The sequence below is a fragment of the Hemitrygon akajei genome, chromosome 2, assembly GCF_048418815.1.
Source record: "Hemitrygon akajei chromosome 2, sHemAka1.3, whole genome shotgun sequence".
Lineage (NCBI taxonomy): Eukaryota > Metazoa > Chordata > Chondrichthyes > Myliobatiformes > Dasyatidae > Hemitrygon > Hemitrygon akajei.
The window spans coordinates 13,229,862-13,253,687 of NC_133125.1; the positions used below are offsets into that span (position 1 = coordinate 13,229,862).

The 23,826-nt window shown below is 43.8% G+C and overlaps 1 protein-coding gene across 5 annotated transcripts in view; it reads left to right on the plus strand.

Moving 5' to 3' along the window:
- Positions 1 to 264: 264 nt before the first annotated feature.
- Positions 265 to 23,826, plus strand: part of atg10 (ATG10 autophagy related 10 homolog (S. cerevisiae)) — a 223,480-nt gene continuing 199,918 nt past the window's right edge. For 2 of the 5 annotated variants that reach the window (XM_073067243.1, XM_073067253.1), the window contains exon 1: positions 265 to 365. In XM_073067243.1, the coding sequence (XP_072923344.1) occupies positions 285 to 365 (81 nt within the window). In that variant the 5' untranslated portion in view covers positions 265 to 284. Of the gene's footprint in view, positions 366 to 6,043; positions 6,217 to 14,890; positions 14,944 to 19,229; positions 19,321 to 23,826 lie in introns of those variants that run through there. The other 3 variants (XM_073067263.1, XM_073067273.1, XM_073067280.1) reach the window with 3 other exon arrangements.

A 23,826-nucleotide genomic window follows, 5' to 3' on the forward strand; every position in this document is an offset into this window, starting at 1 on the left:
AGGCGGTGAAGCAACCGGTCAGAATACTTTCCACCGTCCATATCTAGAAATTCGCCAGAGTTTTTGGTGACACTCCAAATCTCAGTTTCACGATATGAAGTGGATCTGAGCGGTAAGTGAGAACTTTGATGGCCAGGAGAGAAATAACTCCTTCATGAAGAACGGCAAAGTGGATTTGGGCAAGGCTGGCCTCACAAGACTGGTTCTGAAGTCTTTGGAGTGACCTCCGACAGTCCGTGCTCTCTGCAGCTTTCAGGAGCACTGATGACCTGGCTCTGTACTGGATGACTCTGACCATGAAAACAAGACAAAAAGAAGGCGGTAAATATCAGCTGGCCAAACAGATCGCAATGGTGCTTTATGAGGTAAGAATCTGCTCAAAATATGCACGTGAGTATGTCCTCCCGGCCTGAAACTTATCTCTCTGTGAACACTTAAAGTTTCTCCTGTGAAATCTTGCTGTACAAGAGCTCGCTGAACTTTTACAGCATGTGGCCATCCTGTAACATGAGAAACAGCCAGCACAAGGTTCAACTGACAGCACAGCCACGGAGAAACTGTAAGGAAATTCCGACAGTGAATTGCTGAAAGCTTACCATCTGCCTTGTACGTATTCATCCTGCACTCAAATAGGAAATGATGAGCAGCTGTCGGTGGGTGCCAAAGCCAAATTTACTTACCCATTTCAAGATGGTGCAGGAACATTGAGAATAACATAGAACATAGAAGTACAGGAATCGGCCATTCAGCCCACATTGTTGTACTGAATTAATTAAATTAATAATCAAATGCCTAACTAAACTAATCCCTTCTGCCCACATATCCTTCCATTTTCTGCACATTCATGAGTCTGAGAGGTTCTTGAATACCTCTGTTGTATCTGCCTCAACCACCACCTGAGCAGGACATTTTTTTCAGTAAAAAGAACTTCCCCCACACATCTCCTTTGAACTTACTTCTTCTCACATTATATGCATGTCCTCTGGTAGAAGACGTTTCAACCCTGGGGAGAAAAAAAATTCTGACTATCTACTCTGTCCCTGACTCTCATAATCTTATAAACCTCTATCAGATCTCCCCTCGGCCTCCACTGCTCCAGAGAAAACAAGCCAATCTTGTCCAATCTCTCACGATAACACATGCCCTCTAATCCAGGCAGCATCCTGGCAAACCTCTTCTGCACCCTCTCCAAAGACTTCATGTCTTCCCTATATTGGGTGACCAAAATTGTATGCTGTACGCCAGATGTGGCCTAACTACAGTTTTATAAAGCTGCAATGTAACTTCCTAACTTTTGAAATTGATTCCCTGGTCAATAAAAGCGTACCAGTTAGGTTAATTGGTCATTGTAAATCATCCCATGATTAGGCTAGGGGGTTAAATCAGGGGTTGCTGGTAGTGTGGCTTGAAGCCAAGTCAAGTCAAGTTTATTGTCATTTCGACCATAGACTGCTGGTACAGTACACTGTAAAAATGAAAAAACGTTCCTCCAGGACCATGGTACCACATGAGACAACACAGAACTACACTAGACTCTGTGAGACAGCACAAGGCCCTATTCCATGCTTCATCTCAACAAATAAATAAAGTCAAGCATGCCATATGGCTTCTTTACCAACCATAAGTTCACGGCACTGCACTGGTTCTTGCTTAGGCAAACCTCAGTTTTAACATGCACACAAGAGATTCTGCTGATGCTGCAAATCCAGAGGAACACTCACAAAATTCTGGAGGAACTCAGCAGGTCAGGGGGGGAATAAAAAGATGACTTTTCAAGCTGAGACCTTTTATCAGGACTGGAACGGAAGTTGGGGTGGTGGGGAGAGATGCCTGAATGAGAAGGTTGGGGGAGAAGAAGTACAAGCTGGTAGGTGAGAGGAGAGACCAAGTGAGGGAGGGAGGGGGAATTAAGTGAGAAGTTGGGAGGTGATAGGTGGAAAAGGTAAAGGGCTGGAGAAGAAGGGATCTGATGGGAGAGGAATGTGGACTATGGAAGACAGGGAAGGACTAGGGACACCAGAGGAAGGTGATGGGCAGGTGAGGGGAAGAGAAGGCAAAAGAACGGAGATAGGATGGAGAATGGAAAAAGCGGGAAGGAGGATCAGGAGGAAATTACATTATATTCATTTGAAATCCCTCCCTGAACTCGCTCTTCCCTGGTCTGGTAATTTCCTCTGATCTTTCTGCACTTTATTCTTTCACTCATCATCAGATTTAGTTCCTCCGCTCTGGGCGACCGAGGTTTCAGCTTGCAAATCCCTTGACCTCTTCAACATCTCATTATTTCTTCATCTCTTTGTTCCACTAAATTCTGAGGCTTTGACTAAACTTTTGCTCAACTGTCTTAATACCTTAGCCTGCTTGTTTTACAATTCTATTTGAAACTACTCTTGAGACATGTCCTCCCTACATCACCAGCGCCACGTTACCCACTGTTACTGTTTTTAGAACAAATGAAGAACTGAAATGTACAGACCTGGAGACACAGAATCAAATACTGGACTCTCAATACTGCTGAATTCTTCACTCAGCTAGCAATTTCAAGGCATTCAGCACAAACTCAGAAATTAGATTTAAAATCAATCACGCTTACAATATCATTATTGATAACAAGCTAAAGATAACATTATTGATAACATAATTGGGTAGAAATGGCAAACACCAGATCACATGCCTTTAAAGTTAGAATGAGAATTAGGTTACTATCATCGGCATATGCCATGAAATTTGTTATTTTACAGCAACAGTACAATGCAATACAGAATAAATTATTGTAAGGTACAATAACAAATATAAATAAAAATAAATAATTAGTGCAAAAAGAGAACAAAATAGTGAGGTAATGTTCATGGTACTGTTAACAAAATCTGATGGCGGAGGAAAATGTTGAGTGTGTATCTTTAGGCTCCTGTACCTCCTCCTTGATGGTAGCATTCAGAAGCGGGCTTGTTCTGGGTGGACTGCGTCCTCACTGACAGATGCTGCTGCCTTTTTGAGTCATCGCCTTGTGAAGATGTCTTCGACGCTGGGGAGGGCACTGTCCACGATGGATCTGGCTGAGTTCACAAGCCTCTGCAGCTTTTCCCGCTCCAATGCATTGGTCCCTCCATGCCAGATGGTGAAGCAGCCAGTTCAAATGCTCTCCATGATACATCTGTAGGAATTTGTTTGTCTTTTTGCTAGAAGTCAAATCCTTATGAACTATAGCTGTTGGCATGCCTCCTTCGTCACTACAGTAATATGTGGGCCCCGGGATAGATCTTGACACATGACCTTGAACTGCTCACCCTTTCCACTGCTGATCCTTTGTTAAGGACTGGTGTGTGTTGGTCTGACTTCCTCTTTCTGAAGTCCACAATCAGTCCCTTTCGTCTTTCTCACATTGAGTGCAAAGTTGTTGCAACACCACTCAACCAGCCAACTCATCTCACTCCTGTACCCCTCTTCGGCACCATCAGAGATTCTGTTGACAACAGCTGTTGTTGTCGGCAGATACACAGACAGTGTCTGAGCTGTGCCTGGCCACACAGTCATTGGTGTAGAGAGAGTAGAGCAGTGGGCTAATCACACATCCTTGAGGTGCGCCAGAATTGATGGTCAGTGAGGAGAAGTTGAGGGGTGGGTGGGGGGGGGGGGAGTATAAAAGTGATGTAAGGGGCAACTTTTTTTGCAGAGAGTGGTAGATGTGTGGAATGAGTTACCAGGAGTAGAGGTGGAATTGGGCAGCTCGGAGGAGTTTAGGAGGCTTTCAGATAGACACACGAATATGAAGGGAATGGAGAGATATGGATGGTACCCAGGAGGGGGACATCCAGTTTAAGTTGGTAAGGAGATTGACACAACATCATGGGCCAAATGGCCTGTCTAGTGCTGTACTGTTCTGTGTTCAATAGTAACACACACAACATGCTGGAGGAACTCAGCAGGTCAGGCAGCATCTATGGAAATGAATAAACAGTTGACGTTTCAGCCCGAGACCCTTCTTCTGGACTGAAGAGTAAAGGAGAAGATGCCAGAACAAAAAGCTGGGAGAGGGGAAGGAGGATAGACAGGAGGTGATAGGTGAAGTCAGGTGGGTAGGAAAGATAAAGGGCTGGAGAGGAAGGCATCTGATAGGAGAGGACAGTGGATCGTGGGAGGAAGGGAAGGAGGAGGGGACCAAGGGGGAAGTGATAGGTAGGTGAGGAGAGGTCAAAGGTCAGAGTGGGGTCTAGAGAAAGGGGTGGGAGGGGGAGTGGAATTTGTTTCCCAGAAGGAGAAATCACTATTTATGCCATCAGACTGAATAACAAGTGTTGCTTCTCAGCCTCATCTCAGCACAAGCGGAGACATTGGACCGAATGGGAATGGGAATTAAAATGTTCTACAGCTCTGTGATATAAGCTCAGTTTTCCGCAGTGAATAGCAGACGTGCCAGAGAATGCCGTGGTTGAGTGGCTGGACGGGAAGTTACAGCAGAGGTGCAGATTTCAGGGCAGTACGACGGTATGAAGACTTGCAGTAATGTGTTTTACCCTGGTTTCTTTACTCACATACAGTACTGTGCAAAAGTCTTAGGCACATGTATCTATAGCTAGGGTGCACGCATATATATATTTACAATTAGATTTGTGACCTGACCTTCATAATCCATGTAATTTAATTCATTTATTTGTATTAAGCAAATTTACTTGCTTAACCTTATTGCAAACCTTCATTTTTTTTTGGCGCAACAAGATTTAAAAATCACATGATGCATCTGGTGACAAGACTGCGTGGTACGGAGCCTCCAATGCACAGGATTGCAAGAGACTGCGGAGGATCGTACCCTCAGCCAGAACCAGATCCAGCAAGCACACAACCCTCACCACTACCAAGGTCATCTTGAAGAGGCAGTGCGCTGCAAGAAGGCAGCATCCATCACTACGTACCCTCACCGCCTAAAACATGCCCTCTTCTCGTTACCACCCTCAGGGGGGGGGGAGGGGGGTTACAGGAGTCTGAAGACTTAATGATTTGGAAACAATATGGAAAATGTGTATCTTGGGTGCCTGACGGTTGGGATGAGTTGAGATGGTTGGCTTGCAAGTAACTTGCCAAGATGTGAGAACAATTCAACGCAGCCAGCTTGAGAACTGTTTTTCCTCTCTATCTGAATGGTCCATGAACACGACCACATTATTCTTATATTTACACTATTTTTATAGTTTATAGTAAATGCATGCCTTCACATTGATTTTGAGCCTTCTGAACTGACCAGGAAGTGAAAAACGAGTTTATTGTCTCCTGGACATCAATGAAAAACTTGGTTGCAGCAACATGGTGGGCCGAACCAACAAACAAACTGCATTGGCAAGGGAAGCAGAAATCATGCAGAATTCTTTTTGACAAGAAAGAACATCGTTAAAACAAAAGTCTACTTTGAATGATCAAATAAAAATGTAAATGTTGCTTGCTCAAAGCAAGTTTCCCAAATACTCTTTGAGAGTTCCCCCGCAAATCATCTTCAGCTATGAAGGTAATGCGCAAGGAACACTCAGAATAGAATCAGGTTTATTATCCCACCAGTTACATTCTGTTGTTTTTACTGCAGAATATACGACAGTGCAAAGATATAACGTTACCATTAGTTGCAAAAATAAATAGAGAGTGCAATAGAATAATAACGGGGTGGCGTCCAGAGATTCCGTGAGAAGGAGGGCTCTATTCTGCACGGTGAACTGAGGGAAGCTGCTGCTAACTTTGTTGTGGCAGGGCACAGGCTGTCAGACGGTGCGGGAGGCAGGAGCAGTCATTTCAACAGCTGTTTCTTGACCCCGGCTGTCAGTCTTCCCAAGAATAAATTTCTGGAGTCTCCCATTACAGCCCTGTGGGGGATTAGATAAGGGTGCGAGCCCCGCAGCTTGCGGGGGCAGCGCCGGTAGCGGCGGCCTCCTGACCGGCAGCCGCTCCGCTGCGCTCGGGGCCGGGTCTGCGGTGGGCGCCGTGGCCGGGGGGTGCCGGGGCAGGCGGCTCGGCGGCGTGTTTACGGGGCCCGTTTCCCCTGCCGGGCGGCTGCACTTGTAGGGAGTCCTGCACAGACTCCAGTAATTCCCCGGCAGGGGCGACTTGAAACCGGCGGCGCTGAGTAACATTTGCTGTTGCAGCCGCCTCCCTCCCGCCGCCGCATTGCTACATACCCCGGAAGTGCGGGCTGCTCTGCTCACCGCCTCCCTCTCCTTCTGTACATGACCCTGGGTACGTGCCGTCTCTTCTCTCCGCCGCTCCAACATTCACCCCCTTCCCTCTCCCTGCACACATTGCCGGGGGGGGGGGGGCATAGACTGGTGTGCTCTGTCGCAAACTGCTAGCTGCCCTAGTTTTATCTCTGTTCAACTTGTCACCGGGAGTTGGGAGTACTGTCCGTTCATGTATTAATTGCAAAAAAAAACACACGCTTGTAAGGGGGAACAAACAAGACTTGATGAAGCGCTTCGGCCCAAACTGTCAACTGTTTATTCCCCTCCATAGATGCTGCCTGACCTGCTGAGTTCCTCCAGCATTGTGTGTGTGTGTGTGTGTGTGTTCTCTCAGGATTTCCAGCTTCTGCAGAATCTCTATTGTTTATAGAGCAACAGACACACAAAATGTTCCAACTTGTGTTTATGAAACGTTTTTGAAACTTTTTTCAGTTACGCATTTTTTCCTCAGTTATACAAAGAGTTGTGTTTCTAATGTTGTTAATTATCTTGCCTGACGTTCTGATTGATGGGTAGTTGACTCATCTATCCGTGTATGCCTTAGGAGATTTTACATTCTAGTGGGTTGGCTACTGTATGTTGCAAATGTAGTGTCCTTGATTGTTGAAAGCCATGAAGAAAATGATTTGGATTTGCACATGTCTTCTCTCATCAGGAGGTAGACCAGCATTTACAATAATGATCACACTGGTCTCTGTTTCATATGTGGAATGTGATATGGCTAAAGAGGTGTTAATGAATAGCATCCACACACAAAATTAATGCTTTTGTCTTTCAGATCACTTTCCAACATTGCATGTTTATGAAGATGAGACCTTGTAAACCTTAACCCCCCAGGGCAAAATGAGTTTTCTCTTAGTACATTCGTGGTCTTGAGTTTTTTCCCCTGGCTTGATTTTTGTTAAATGATATTATATGTGTAGATAGGTATATGAATCTATTTTTACCACGTTTCGTAAAAGGAACATTTGCTGAAAATAAGAGATGTTAAGATCCACGTGGAAATATGGTTTGCATGCAGGGACCCTCAGAGATTTATAGAGTGTATGTGATGTGCTGGAAAAGAGTTCTCGGGCCCCTTTTTAAAATGGAGTTACTTGCTCTTCCTAATCAGGGGTTTGTTGGCAATGAATCCATTTGGTGGAGAGTGCAGGAGGTGTTTGTGAATTATGTATTTTTCTGTTGTGAATACTGTACATGGAGCACCAGCAGCTGGGAGAACCCGGGGGGAGGGGTTGTACTAATAGTTGGTGACATTGTCTGGTGATTGGTTAACAAGATGTGTATCTACTTCAGAAGTGGTGAAGAATTCAACAAGCTGTCCCTTTCATTGTAATTGGTAATAAAATTCTCACATACACAGGCGAAAGTGAACCTGTTATGAACATCGATTTCTTTAACTTCTGGTAATTTTTTTCCTCTCAGCTTCCTCCTTCAATTTCCCATTTTGGCTCCCTTCTCGCATTTTCTCCGAACCTGTCCATCACCTCCCTAGTGCCCCTCCTCCTTCTCTTTCTCTATCTTTTGACAGAGGTGTAGAAGGTAAAGAGGCATGGATACAGAGGGTATTCAGAGACTTTCTGCCAAGGCGGACATGGCTTATAGGAGGGAGCATAACTTTAAGGTGTTGGGAGATGTATGGGGGATGTCAGAGGTCTTATTTTCTTTTAATGGTGGGTGCACGGTATGTATTGCCAGGGTGGTGGCAGGGGCAGGTACATTAGGGGACACTTAAGAAACTTTTGGATGAACACGTGGCTGTTAGAAAAGTGGAGGGCCATGTGTGAGGGAAGCGTTAGATTGACCTTAGAGTAGGTTAAAAGTTTGGCACAACATCGTTGGCCAAAGAGCCTGTAGCGTGCTATACTACTCCATGTTCTAATTAGTGCACGGGGCAATAGATGGGGGTCACCACTGAAAAGTACAACACAGGAATGACCCATGATGCCGAATTATACTACTTCCATCTGCACCTCTACACCAGGGCTTCCCAACCTTTTTTAAGCCATGGACCAATACCATTAAGCAAGGACCTCAGGTTGAGAACCCCTGCTGTATACCCTGATGAAGGGTCTTGGCCCAAAGTACATATGTGTTGCCATATGTTACCTTGATATTATTTAGTTTTTATAGGCATTCACAGTCGACCGTTTATTCCCTTCATAGCTGCTGCTGGACTTAGACCATAAGACAAAGGAGCAGAAGTCGGCCATTTGGCCCATCAAGTCTGCTCCGCCATTTTATCATGAGCTGATCCATTCTCCCATTTAGTCCCACTCCCCTGCCTTCTCACCATAACCTTTGATGCCCTGACTACTCAGATACCTATCAATCTCTGCCTTAAATACACCCAATGACTTGGCCTCCACTGCCGCCCGTGGCAACAAATTCCACAGATTCACCACCCTCTGGCTGAAAAAAATTCTTTGCATCTCTGTTCTGAATGGGCGCCCTGCAATCCTCAAGTCATGTCCTCTCGTACTAGACTCCCCCACCATGGGAAACAACTTTGCCACATCCACTCTGTCCATGCCTTTCAACATTCGAAATGTTTCTCTGAGATGTTTTAACATTCGAAATGTTTAACATTCTTCTAAACTCCAAGGAGTACAGTCCAAGAGCGGTCAAACGTTCCTCATATGTTAACCCTCTCATTCCCGGAATCATTCTAGTGAATCTTCTCTGAACCGTCTCCAACGTCAGCACATCCTTTCTTAAATAAGGAGCCCAAAACTGCACACAGTATTCCAAGTGAGGTCTTACCAGTGCCTTATAGCCTAAATATCACATCCCTGCTCCTATACTCCATTCCTCTAGAAATGAATGGCAACATTGCCTTCACCACCGACTCAATCTGGAGGTTAACCTTAAGGGTATCCTGCACAAGGATTCCCAAGTCCCGTTGCATCTCAGAACGTTGAATTCTCTCCCCATTTAAATAATAGTCTGCCCGTTGACGTGTGGAGCTCCTCCAGAATTTTCTATGTGTTGCTCAGGATTTCCATCACCTGCAGAATCGCTTGTGTTTTGATAACTTTTATATAGTGACCTGACCTGACCAATGGATGCATGTATTCTGTACACCTTTTGCACTTGAGTTGGCACTCGTAGATGTACAAATCTGCAGCTCAAGATCCCTCTGTACAAGGGTCCTGTCATTTACTGTACATTTTCCTCTTGCAAGTAGCCTCCCACAGGCAATTCCTCACATTAGTCAGGATTAAACTTCGGGATTAATCCTGAGGAACACTCAAATTTACACCGAACTATGTCCTGTTGTATTCTGTCAGACCCTTCTTTCAATTACCAATTTTTGTATCATCTGTAAACAGACTAATCGGACTGCTTACATTTTTACCTATATGCAGTATGTTATAAATGAGATCCCAGCACTAATCCTGGTGGATCATGTAGAACTCCAGCAAGATTAACATCCCTCCATCTCTGTCCTTATAACCAAGCTAACTTTGTATCCAATTTACCAACTCACTGTGGATGCCATGTCACAGACATTTAGCATTACAGCATAGAAACAGGCCCTTTGGCTCAGCTAGTCAGTGCCTAACTATTATTCAGGCTAGTCCCATCGACTCAAAGCTGGACCATAGCCTTCCATACCCCTCCCATCCGTGTACTTGTCCAAACTTATGTTTTGGAATCAAGCCTGCATCTAGTACTTTCGCTGACAACTTGTTTCACACTGGCAACACCCACTGAGTGAAGTTCCCGTCAGATTCTCCCTAAATATTTCACCTTTCACCTTTAGTCTATGACCTCTAGCTCTAATCTCACCCAACATCAGTGGAAATGTGACTTAAATTTCTGCCGACTGTGAGGAACCTTGCCAAATGTTCATGTAGACCACATCCATTGCCCAATCCTTACCAATAATCTTTGTCACTTCCTCAAAGAAAGATCTGTCAAATTTTTAAATTTCAAATTCTGCAGATGTTGGAAATCTAGAGTAACGCCCACAAAATGCTGGAGGAAACTCAGCAGGTCGGACAGCATCTGAGCCAAAATAAATTTATTATCAAAGTATGTATATGTTACCTTATACTACCTTGAAATTCATTTTCTTGCTGGCATTTATAGGAAAATAAATTCAATAGCCGGTCAGTGGTGTAGTGACATCAGCATCAGACTTCGAGGCGAAATGTCCCAGGTTTAAATCTGACTGGCTTCTTGCATGCTGTCCATCCCTGCTGAGTCGAGCGTTGAACCAGAAACTTGGCCTCATTTTTAAAAAAAAACAGTCAAGTGCTATGAAAGTGGTAAAAATACTGTCCATTGCGCCACAAGGCGCGAAATGAAACAACAAAGAAATACAAAAGAACTTATTAAACAAACTATACATAAAAGACTGACAGATGACCAATGTGTAAAAGAAAACATATTTTTCAAATAAAATAAATGAATAATACTACAAACAAGAGTTATAGAGGCCTTGAAAATGAGTCTGTAGCTTGTAGGATCGGTTCAGAGTTGAGGTGAGTGAAGTTATCCACACAAGTTGATGAGCCTGATGGTGAGGGGAATAAACAGTGACACTTTGGGCCCAGACTCTTCATCAGAATCACTCAAATTTGTCTGTTTAGGATTCTCCAGTGACAGGCAGAGTGACCAACCTGTGGATTAAACTCCTGCTGATTCTTTGGAAGTGGGCCAGGTTTGGGCAGACTGTTCTCACTGCCTCGTTACCTCTCTCCAGTAACACACTGTGGTGCAGTCTCGCACAGTTAAGAGGCAACTGAACTCAGCTGTGGAAGGCATAGGTTGGGCTGATGCAAGAGGATGTAAGCCAATCATTCTCGTGACCATCCACTGAGATCCTGTTGATTTAATTTTGGCTGCTGTGCTGCTTTCCTGCTTTTTTTCCGCACTCTATTCAGAGAGTACCAGTACAATCTGGGTAGATCCAACTGCTAAAGTCTTGTTGGAGAAAGGGTGGGGTAGTTACTTGGGAAATGAGATTGGCAGAAGGTTATACAAATATACTTCTTTAAAGTTTATTTTGAATTATAAAAATTAGCTTCATTTTTCACACGTACATTGAAACAGTGAAATGCATTGTTTTGCATCAATGACCAACACAGTCCAAGGGTGTTCTGGGCTTTCCATGCTTCTGGCAGCAACATAACGTGCCCGCAACTTGCTAACCCTCACCCACTTGCCTTTGGAGCGTGAGACCAGAGCACCCTGAGGAAACCCACGTGTTCACAAGGAGAGCATTCAAACTGCTTACAGCCACCAGCAGGAATTGAACCAGGGGTCACTGGCGCTGCAATGCATAACACTAACCGCTACTCTATCATGCCATTGTACGCTTCCCTAGTTTTTTTAAAAATCCTCACTCCTTTGGTTCTCTATTCCAGAGGGGTGGGGGGCTCAGAGGGTAACAGATAGATCTGAAATCTTATAGAACACATCTGGGATGGAGAAAGGGTGGGGGTGTTATTTGGAAAATGAGACTAGCAGGAGGATTATATAAACATTTATTTTTTTTTGCTTCCCCGCTATCAGTCCTTGCTGCTGCCCTGAATGGTATTTTGAACTTTGGGAATCTGGTTGTCTTCGTTATAATAATAGACAAACAAGAAAAGAATATCTGAAATGGTATCACAAACATTGTTATTCTAAATGCAATGGCCTGCATTACCTTCCAGCGTCTAGTTTTGTTACCACTTCAGCCTGTGTGCCTGCTCTTGGGCATTCCGAGACTCTGTGTGTGTGTGTGTGTGTGTGAGAGAGTGTGTGTGTGAGAGAGTGTGTGTGTGTGTCTTTTCTCCCCCTCCCCCTTTCCCCCTCTGTCATCTTTTATATTTTTAAGAGAGCTGTGGAGACACAGAAAATCACTTACAGATGTACAGCATTTTAAACATCAGGAGAAATAGTTGGGATTTGAATGACCTAATTGCTTTCTACACTGTACTGTAGAGTGGAGTTCACTTTGTTTTATGGACGGACATTCCATCATTGAGGTTTCCAGGATTATACTGATTGATCTTGCTGGCTACATTTATCGGTGTTCCTAATGGAAGACCGGAGATGACGCATCTATAGCAGTTTTCTTTGGTAGGAATGTTGCATTTGAAAAAGATTTTAAGGATTGGCTTTGTTTGAACATGTACGTAGAAACAAGTAGTGAAATGCATTGTTTGCATCAAATCAGCAAGGGCTGTGCTGGATGTGGGTGTCACCATGCTTCAGGTCCACAGCTTACTAACCCTGACCTGTATATCTTTGAAATGTGGGAGGAAACTAGGGCACCTAGAGGAAACCCACGCGGTAATGGGGAGAACGTACAGACTCCTAATGGACAATGGCAGGAACCAAGCCCCAATCTTACAGCTGGCATTCTAAAACATTACACTAACGTTCTACTACAGTGCCCAACTATGCCACATTTAAAAATGTTTAGTACCTATAATGTTAATAACTGATGCCTTTCACTGTATTTTCCATGTACACAGGAGAAATAAACTCTGATTTTGTTCTTAAAAGTGATCGCAGCTGTTACATCCATAGAACCATAGAACATTACAGCACAGAAACAGGCCTTTTGGCCCTTCTTGGCTGTGCCGAACCATTTTTCTGCCTAGTCCCACTGACCAGCACCTGGGCCATATCCCTCCAAACCCCTCTCATCCATATACCTGTCCAAGTTTTTCTTAAATGTTAAAAGTGAGCCTGCATTCACCACTTCATCTGGCAGCTCATTCCACACTCCAACCACTCTGTGTGAAGAAACCCCCCTAGTGTTCCCTTTAAACTTTTCCCTTTTCACCCTTAACCCATGTCCTCTGGGATTTTTTTTCCCCTAGCCTCAGTGGAAAAAAAGCCTGCTTGCATTCACTCTATCTATACCCATCATAATTTTATATACCTCTATCAAATCTCCCCTCATTCTTCTACGCTCCAGGGAATGAAGTCCTAACCTATTCAACCTTTCTCTGTAGCTCAGTTTCTCAAGTCCTGGCAACATCCTTGTAAACCTTCTCTGCACTCTTTCAACCTTATTAATATCCTTCCTGTAATTCGGTGACCCAAAACTGCACACAATCCTGAGAAGTTTGCCCATGTTTTTTGTGTTGACTGCAAGAATCTTGAGTTCAACCTGCTGGAAGGTGCTGTTTGTTCTCACTTTCTGGTCAGCTGTGAAGAAAATTTAACCTTCAGAGTAATAAGACCATGAGCGAAATAACTTGGGTGTGGGGTTAAGAATTCAACGAAACTGTGGTGCTTTTTATTTCAGAATCGGGTTTAATATCGCCGGCATATGTCGTGAAGTTTGTTGTCTTTGCAGCAACAATACAATGAAATACATAATAGAAAAATACGTGTGTGTGTATATATATTAAATAAACTCTTTGAAGGTACACACTCAATGATATAAACATATATAAAATCGTTGAGTTTGTGCCTTCGGGCGTCTGTACCTCCTTCCTGATTGTAGCAATGAGAACGAAGTATGCCCTGGGTGATGGGGGGGTCCTTTATGATAGACGCTGCCTTTTTGAGGCACTGCGCCTTGAGGACGTCCTGGATACTGTGGAGGTTAGTACCCATGATGGAGCTGACTGAGTTTAAAACTTTTGGCAGCTTATTTTGATCCTGTGCAGTAGCTCCCCCACCCCCACCCCCCTCTCTCTGCACCAGACAGTTAGAATGCTCTCCACAATACATCTGTAGAAATTTATATAGAGAGGGTCTGGTCTTTATATATATATATAAAAAAATAGCTTCCTGCATTTGAGAACATTTCTTTGTTCTACTAAGAAGATTGGTAGTGATAATAAGAAGCATAGATCAAGCGGACAGCCAGAGACCTTTTCTCCAGGGTGGAAATAGTTAATACAAGAGGACATAATTTGAAGTTGACTGGAGGGAAGTGTGGGGCGGGGGGGGGGGGGTGTTAAAGGTAGGTGTTTTACAGAGTGGTGGGTGTATGGAATGTGCTGCCAGAAGTGGTAACATACAGGTGCTTTAGGAACATTTAAGAACCACTTAGACAGGCACATGGATGATGGAAAAATGGAGGGTTAGGTGGTGATAACATTCAAACAACAAAAGCAAGATTTTCTTTCATCTTAACAACTTCACTTTCTCTGTCCAAGTTTAGTACACTAAGCCACCATTTTCTTACCCAATGTCCCCTCCTCCGCCCCCAACCACCCTCGTGTGCATGCCCATACCAGGGAAAGTGACCATCCCAACTAAATGCTGACAGAGCCCAAATGAACAAATTCGCCACATGGAAGGGAAGGGTAGAGTAGGTTCAATGATTGACACAACATTGGAAGTCGCAGGGCCTGTACTGAGCTGTATTGCAGTGTTTTATGATTTAATAATGTATGATATCCTTTTAAAATGTGAATGAAAAGTAAGTTGATACTGTTGGTATTGAATTAACAATATTCTATGAGCTGGAAAATTTGCCAGTCTGGGTGTGTCAGGTCTTTGGAGGAACTCAGCACTTTGTGTGTGTCATTCTGGATTTCCAGCATCTGCAGAACCTCTTGTGTTTGAGTCATTGGCGTCTTATTCTGACTGGAAAATGCTTTCATTGGTGGGAATCAACATCAAACAGCCACAGCATTAAGCTAACTGAACTTGCTATTTGTTAGAGTATTTGGTTGTTCGCTGAAGTCTGCACCCGTCTTTGTCAACAGGTGCTGAAGAACGCGTTGATGAATTACCCATTTCTTCGTGGGTCGGAGCACAGGTATGTTTTACTCGTAGCTCACCTTTAAATTACAGCATGGACACGGCTCTTCGGCCCGTTGAAGCTGTGCTGACTATGGTACACCCCTAGGTAGCCCCAGTTTTAAATTGGGACTCAAACTCTACAGCAGATGAAAGCCTTACTCTGGTTCATTAAGAATAGGATTGTGAAGACTAGAGTCACTTAATAACTGAGGATGCATAATGACATACTCAGTGGCCACTTATTAGGTGCACCTGATTGTTGATGCAATTATCTAATCAGCCAATCACGTGGCAGCAACTCGATGCATAAAAGCATGCAGACACGGTCAAAAGGTCCAGTTGATGTTCAGACCAAACATCAGAATGGGGAAGAAATGTGATCTAAGTTATTTTCACTATGGAATGATTGTCGGTGCCAGACAGGGTAGTTTGAGTATTACAGAAACTGTTGATCTCCTGGGATTTTCACATAGAGCAATCTCTAAAGTTTAGAGAATGAGTAGAGGTTCTGTGGTTGAAAATGCCTTGTTAATGAGAGAGATCAGAGGAGAATGGTCAGTCTGCTTCAAGTTGACAGGAAGCTGATAGAAACTCTACTAACCACACGTTACAACAGTGGTATGCAGAAGAACATCTCTGAACGTACTACCCATCTACAGTAGCAGAAGACCATGAACATACACACAGTAGCCATTTTGTTAGGTACAGCAGGTACATGGAGTGAAAATATTCCTTTTAATGAAAATGAAGAAATGCTTATTCTCTGCAACAAAGTCTTTTTCGTAGCAATTTGTTGTGGCGAGAGCCATTTTCAGACTACTTCATTTCCTCAGTGCTTTAATAATGCATCGTCTCCGAATTGAGGGATCTGGTACAAAATGCAATGGAATTGATTTGCTGTGTTTGGGAACAGTCTCAATAGCATAGCTGGAGTAGTTGTAGAATCTCATTTGTTCTCAGGGTTTCTGTGGCAGCTGCTGATTTTTGTTATTTTGCAGAAATGCCAAAGCAAAACACCGATTTGTTTAATGAAGGAACTAAATGGATTCTGGGAATGAAAGGGTTAATGTCTGGTGCTGTGCAAAAGTCTTTGGCACGCATGCATATAGCTAGGTGTCTAAGACTTTAGCTCAATACTTGGTTAGCACGGTGCGGAGAGGTTGTGAATCTGGTGGGAGCAAGGGATGCTGGGAACGGTGAGGGTGGAGCGCTGTGGGAGGGATGTGGGACAGGTGGCAGAGGAGGAGTGCCAGGGGCGCGGGTGCAGACACAACCAACTGTGAGACACCAGGCAATGCCGTTTGATTCCAAACAACTGGTTAATTGGTAATTATGGAATGTCTCTCCAGTGCTTTCTGCTCCCTTCCCCTTTTCCCAACCATGATTCCCCTCTCCCTGTCCCCTTCCCACTCCGTTCACAATAGAGGTCCATATCAGAATCAGGTTTATCATCATTCACGTAGGTCATGAAATTTGTTTTTTTCTGTGACAGCAGTACAGTGAAATACATAATATTACAGTGCTGTGCAAAACTCTTAAACACCCTACCTACATATCTATGAGCCTACAACTTTTGCACTGTGCTCTGAGTACTGCACTGTTTGCTGGTTCCGGGCCTGTACTGTCTAGAGTTTAGATGGGGGGAATCTCATTGAAAGGCCGAGAAAGAGTGTATGTTTCTGAGAGTGGGGTAATCTAGGACCAGAGGAACAGCCTTAGAATGTTAGGACATCCCTTTAGAACAGATGAGGAGAAAGTTCTGAATCTGTGGAATTAATCACCACAGATACCTGTGGAGGCCAACTAATTGAGTAGATTTAAAGTGGAGGTTGATAGGTTCTTGATTGGTTAGAGCATCAAAGACAACAGGGAGAATGGTGGAGCAGTCTCGATGGGCTGAATGGCCTAATTCTGCTATGGCAGTGGTCTTAAATGTACAAGTGTGATAGCAGCAAATTACTTTGGGTCAGATTTGAGCATGAGACTCTTCTGGCAGAGTTACTAGCTTGGCTTCCTGCCATAATGTTTTCTCAGGTTCTTTACTTGCATCTCAATTAGTTATGAGGTAAATTATTCTGAGAATAAATAAGAGTGATTCGCATTGTTCCATGGTACTTTTAACCCACCTGGAGGAGCAGATTCTTATATTTCCAATGTTCTATAGATTTGCTAAGTATGCCCGCAGGAAAATGCATCTCAGGGTTGTATGTGGTGACATGTATGTACTCTGATGATAAATTTTACTTTGAACTTTGAATTTTCTTGAAACTGATTTCATTTCAATAACAGTTCCACTACCAGCTCAAAGTATCTTCGCAAAGCAACACACAAAATGCTGGAGGAACTCAGCAGGTCAGACACGAAGGGGAATAAACAGTTAACATTTCGGGCCGAGATCCTTCATCAGTGCTGGAAATGAAGTGGGCAGATGTCAGAACAAGAAGTTGTGGGGAGGGGGTGTGGACAGGAAGGAGTATAGGTTGATGGGTAATAGTGAGACCAGGTGAGGGGGAAAGTGGGTGTGTGAGAGAGGGTGAATGAAGTCAGAAGCTGGGTGTGTGAGTCTGGGTGATCACAAGATCAAAGAATCAGAGAGCAGCAAGGCCTGGCTCATTTTTAGAAAATAGATCGCTAGAAATGAGCAGCAGTCACAAAAGAGAAGTATTATGCTATCACAGCAGCGGTGAATGGGGTTCAATACCACTGCTGCCTGTAATGTGTGTTCTCCCTGTGATTGCATGGGTTTCCTCCCGTGTTCCAAAGATGTTCGGGTTAGGGTTAATGGGTTGATTGCATGCTATGTTGACGCTGGAAGCTTGGCTACATGGGAATGAAAGGGTTAACACGTGAGCAGTGTTTGATGTCTCTGAGGATTTTTCCTATCATACTGGAGTCTAGGGCCAGAGGGCACAGCCTCAGAATAGAAGGATGTCCCTTTAGAACGGATATGAGGAGGGATTATTTTTACCCAGAGGGTGGTGAATCTCTGGAACTCATTGCCACAGGCGGCTGTAGAGGCCAAGTCATTTGGTATATTTAAATGGAGGTTGATCAGCCAGGGTGTCAAAGTAGAATGGGGTTGAGAGGGATAATAAATTAGCCATGACAGAATGGTGCAGTAGATGCAATGGGATAAATGGCCTATTTCTGCTCTTAAGTTTTACAGTTTTATGGACACTTGAGGGCTGCCCCCAGTACATCCTTGGACTTGCATTAAGATAAAATAGTTTCTCAGTGACTTATTGATCCAAGTTATCTCTAATATCCCAGGGCTAGGTTAGCATGTCATTCAACATTTAAAGTTCAAAGTAAAATTTATTATCAGACTACATATATGTCACCAAGCACAATCCTGGGATACTTTTTCCTGCAGACACTCAGCAAATCTATAGAACAGTAACTACAAACAGGATCAATGAACATAAACTGTGCAAATGCAAATATAAATAAATAGCAATATATAACAAGAGCATGAAATAACAAGATGAGGAGTCCTTAAAGTGACATTATTGGTTATGGGAACACCAGAAAGAGAATGAGTGAAGTTATCCCCTTTTGTTCAAGAGCCTGATGGTTGAGGGGTAGAAACTGTTCTTCAACTTGTCATTGCGAGTCCTGAGACTTCTGTACCTTCTACCCGACGTCAGCAGGGAGGAAAGAGCCTGGCCTGAATGGTGAGGCTCCCCGATAATCGATGTTTCTTTTCTATTGCAACGTTTCATGTGGATGTGCTCAATGGTTGGGCGGGTTTTGCCCGTGATGTACTGGGCCAAATCCGCTACCTTTTGGTAGGATTTTCCATTCCAAGGCATTGGTGTTCTGTACCGGCTGTAATGCAGCCTGTCAGCACACTTACCAGCACACTGCTGTTGAAATTTGGGAAGGGTTTTGATGACATACTGAATCTCTGCAGAATCCTGAGGAAGGAGAGGCACTGTCGTGCTTTCTTCGCTATTATATTTACATGATGGGTCTAGGACAGGTCCTCTGAGATAGTAGCATCCAGGAATTTAAAGTTACTGACCTTCTCCACCTCTGATTACTGGCTCATAGACCTCAGGTTTCCCTCTCCTGAAGCTTCCAATCAGTTCCTTGGTCTTGAGTGAGAGAAATTTTCAACATTTCAGGTCAAAGCACTGATCACTGTAAGCTTCTGGTTCAGAAGTAGGGAAGACTGGAGTTTGTCAAAGCACAGACACATTAACAGAGAAGGAGAAAAGTAGCAGTAACTTGGAGGAATTGCATGAGGGGGTGTGCGGCTGGACAATACTGAATGAAATCCTCACTCTTCCAGGTACAACTGGCACGACAAAGCAAGCATTGTTGACGCAGAATTAACAAAGTTACCTCATACACTCTGTGGCCACTTTGTTAGGTACAGGAGTGGAACCTGGTATGTAGTCCACCCACTTCAACGTTCGAGGTGTCGCATGTCCAGAGATGCTGTCCTGCACGTCACTGTTGCAACGCATGGTTGCTTAAGTTACTGTTGCCTTCCTGTCAGCTTGAGCCATTCTGGCCATTCTTCACTGTCCTCTCACATTAACAGGGCGTCTTATTTGCCCACAGATCTGCCACTCTCTGGGTGCTTTCTGTTTTTCCACACCATTGTCTGGAGACTGTTTGTGAAAACCCCAGGAGATCAGCAGTTTCTGAGATACTCAAACCACCCTGTTTGGCACCAACATTCAATGCAGGGTCAAAGTCACTTAGATCCCATTTCTTCCCCATTCTGACGTTTGGTCTGAACAGCAGCTGAACCTCTTGGCCACATCCAGATGCTTTTATGCATTGAATTGCTGCCATGTGATTGGCTGATTAGATATTTGCATTAACCATCAGGTGTACCTAATAAAGTGGCCACTGAGTGGAGATCTTGGGTATCATGATAAAAAAAAAATTAATGCAAAACAAATAACATTTCCTTTTGCAAGTTGTCTTTCGGTGCTGCAAGTTTGATCTGTGGTGGTTCACTTTTATACCGACAGTAACATAAAGGAACCCCCATGCCATTCTAAATATTTGCTAAAGTAACACTATTTAAGGAAAGCACTTCAAGGTTGTGTTTTTTGGACAGTGATGTTTCTGCTGGTATCTGTGCAAGTGCCATACACCAGCTGTTCTGTAGTTTCTTTCTATCCGACAGCCGTCTGACCTGTAGTTGATTGGCTCTTTGCTATCAGTGAGATTAGCTGCTGCGTTAACTCCCTTTTTGAATCGGTCAGTTGGTTCCAGCCTTTGTTAGTTTTTCATTAAATAGAGTTGGGTTTGGTCTCGTTCAGGCCGGGTTCCTGAATTAAAAACAACTTTTAAGTTAGATAGTCAGCGAGCTTAGCAAATTCATATCTGATTGTGCAGGGAAAGCTGGAATAAAGATGTTAAAAAAAAATTGCAACGTAAATATATTATCAAAGTATGCGTGTGTTACCATGGTAACATAGCGGTTAAAGTGACATTATTGTAGTTCAGGGCGTTCCGAAGTTCAGAGTTCAATTCTGGCGCCATCTTTAAGGAGTTTATACGTCCTCCTTATAAACTGCATGGATTTCCTCTGGGTGCTCTGGTTTTCTTCCACGTTCTAAAGGTGTACTGGTTAGGGGGTTAATTGGTCATTGCAAATTGCCCTGTGAGTAGGCTAATGTCAAGTAGGTGGGTTGCCAGGCAGTGCAGCTTGTTCAGCTGGTAGGGCCTGTTCCGAACTGTATCTTGAAATAAAAATAGAATTAAAATATGCTACCTTGAGATTCATTTTCTAGCAGGCATTTGCAAGAAAATACATACAATAAAATTTGCAAAAAAATAGAAGAGAGACTAGCAAACAACCAATGTGGAAGAGAAGACAAATAAAAAATACTGACAACATGAGTTGTAGAATCCTTCTAAGCGAATCCATAGGTTGTGGAATCAGTTCAGAATTGTGGTGAGTGCTTCAGTAGCCTGATAATTGTAGAGTACTAATATTCTGCCGTGTATTTATGTGGTAAGCTGGCTTATCCATTTTGCTGTATGGATTAGAAATCCTTTTTCAAAATTGACTTTTGATGCCTAGAGTAGGTCAAAGTTTTTGCCCAGTTTCTAATTGCCCTTGAGAAGGGGAGGAAAGCCACGGCTTTGAATTGCAGCTCAGCATGGGAATCAGTTTTACGATCACTGACATGTGCAATAAGAAACTTGTTGTTCTGTAGCAGCTGTACAGTGCAAAAATATAAAATTACCATAAATTAAAGAATCAGTGGCGCCAAAAGAAGACTAACGTGGGCCATTCAGAAAGCTGATGTGGAGGGGAAGAAGCTGTTCCTGAATTATCGAGTGTGGGTCTTCCGGCTCCTGATGGTAGTACTAGAGAAGAGGGCATGTCCCAAATGGTGAGGGTCCTTCATGGTGGATGCTGCTGTTGTGAGACGCTGCCTCATGGAAATGTTCTCAATGGTGGAAAGGCTTATGCTGGCTGAGTTGCTTGCTGTCCTCTGCATTGAAGCCTCCATACCAGGAAGTGATGCAGTCCATCGGAATACTCCCCAGCATACTTGTACAGAAATTTGCAGGAGGCTTTGCTAATGATTCAAATCTCCTCAAACTCCTAAAGAAGTAGAGCTGCCGGTTTGCCTTGTTAGTGATTTTGCATAAGTGCCTTTGGGCCCAGGATAGATACTCCAAGATGCTGACGCCCAGGAACTTAAAGGTGCTCACCCTTTCCGCTGCTGACTCCCTCGATGACCGTACGTTCTCCCAACTTCCCTTCCTGAAATCCCGTTCCTCGATCTTACCTGTGTTGAGAGTGAGGTTGTTGTTCCAATGTTCCTTAGCCAGCTGTTCTATTTCCCTAATTACCTTGCCAAGTTAGTATGGTTTACTTGGAGGGAAATCTTCATGCGGTGATGTTTCTGTATGTCTGCTGCACGGTAAGATGTTTACGGCTTGTCCATTGGTTTTACCCCTTCAGTGATGCCTCTTTGTCTCCCTCCCAGTCTGACAAAGGGTTTTTAACCAGGTGAGCAGTTTCAAGTTCCTGGGTGTCAACATCTCTGAATATGTACTCTGGGACCAAACCATTGGTGCGATTACAAAGAAGGCACGACGGTAGCCTCGTCCATGAGCAATTTGCGGAGATTTGGAATGCCACCAGAGACTCTTGACAAATTTCTGCAGATGTACTGTAGAGAGATTTCTGGCCGGTTGAATCACAGTCTGGTATGGAGAGACCACACCTAAGGATCAGAAAAAGCTGCAGAAAGCGGTAAATTCAGTCAGATCCATCATGGGTGCCGGCCTCCCCTGCATCCAGGACACCTGTAAAAAGGGGATGCCTCAAAAAGATGGCATCCAACATTAAGAACCCCCATCTGCCAGAACATGTTTTCTCATTATTACCATCAAGGGGGTAGAACAGGAGCCTGAAGACACACACTCAATGATTCAAGAACAGCTTCTTCTCCCCCTCCACCATTAAATTTCTGAATGGGCAATGAATCCATGAACATCACCTCACTATTTTTCCTCTTTTTGTAATACTTATTTAATTACATTTTAAAATATTTACTTATTATTTGTGGTTTCTTTATTATGATGTACTGTATTGCAATGTTTGCTGTTGCAAAACACCAAATTTCATGACATACAGTACTGTGCAAAACTTTTTGGCATATATACGTGGTGCCTGATGCTTTTGTGCAGTACTGTTTTTGTCAACGTGGAGTGGAGAGTGAGTTTGTAAATCTGTCGAGGGCAAAGGATGTTGGGAGTGGCGAGGATGGAGCACCACAGGAGGGGTGTGGGACAGGTAGCAGCAAAGGAGCGCCACGCAAAGGCTGTGGTAAGCAGCCCGAGACACCTGGCAGGGTCATTTGATACCAAACACGTGGTTTATTGATCTTTACAGAATGTCTCTCTGGTGCTTCCTGCTCCCTCCCCTCCCCCTTCTCCCAACCACATTTCTCCTCTTCTTGCCCCCTTCCCACTCTCAGTCCACAATAGAGACCCATATCAGAATCAGGTTTATCATCACTCACAAACGGTATGTCGTGATTTTTTAGATATCTAGGCTGCAATTCTTTAAGTCACTAGCAAACGAAAGGCTCTTGAAAGTGCAGTGTAATTTCTTTGTTTCATTGTGACCTGTACAAGAGGGACAAGTTGCTACTAACTGGAGGGGAACCAATATCCTGGCTGGAAGGTTCTCCAGTGCTACGTGAGAGGGTTAAAACTAATTTGGCAGGAGGATGTGAACCAGAGGACCAGGTCAGAAAGTGGAGGGATGGAGAGGAAGGTAGAGGACAGGGCCAGTGAAAAAAGGCAGGAGCAAAGTAATAGATACAATGGGATGGATAGCTTGAAGTGTGTGTGTTTTATTTTGGGTAAAGGTGATAACCTTGGAGCATAGATCAGTACATGGAACGATGATGTTGTGGCCAATACAGAGTATTAGTTTAGAGAGAGAGACAGGAGTGGGTGCTTAATTTCTCAAGGTTTCGATGTTTTAGAAAAGATAGAGGGAGGTAGAAGAGGTGGGGGAGTTACACAACTAATCAGGGACAATATCACAGCTGCACTCGGAGAGCACATAATGGAGGGCTTGCCTACTGAATCTATATGGGTAGAGCTAATAAGTAGGAAAGGTGCAGTCACTGACGTAATTGTATTACAGATGTCCCAATTACTTCTAGGACACTGAGGAACAGATATCCAGGCAGATTAAGGAAAGGTGTTAAAACAATAGGGTTATTGTCATGGGTACCTGCTGAGTGCAAGATGGGGCAGAATTTGTTAGACACATCCAGGAGTGTTTCTTAATTCAATATGTAGATAGTCCCACAAGAGGAGGGACTGTACTGGACCTGGTGTTGGGTATTGAGCCTGGCCAGATCACTGACCTTCAAATGGGTGAACAGTGACTACAATT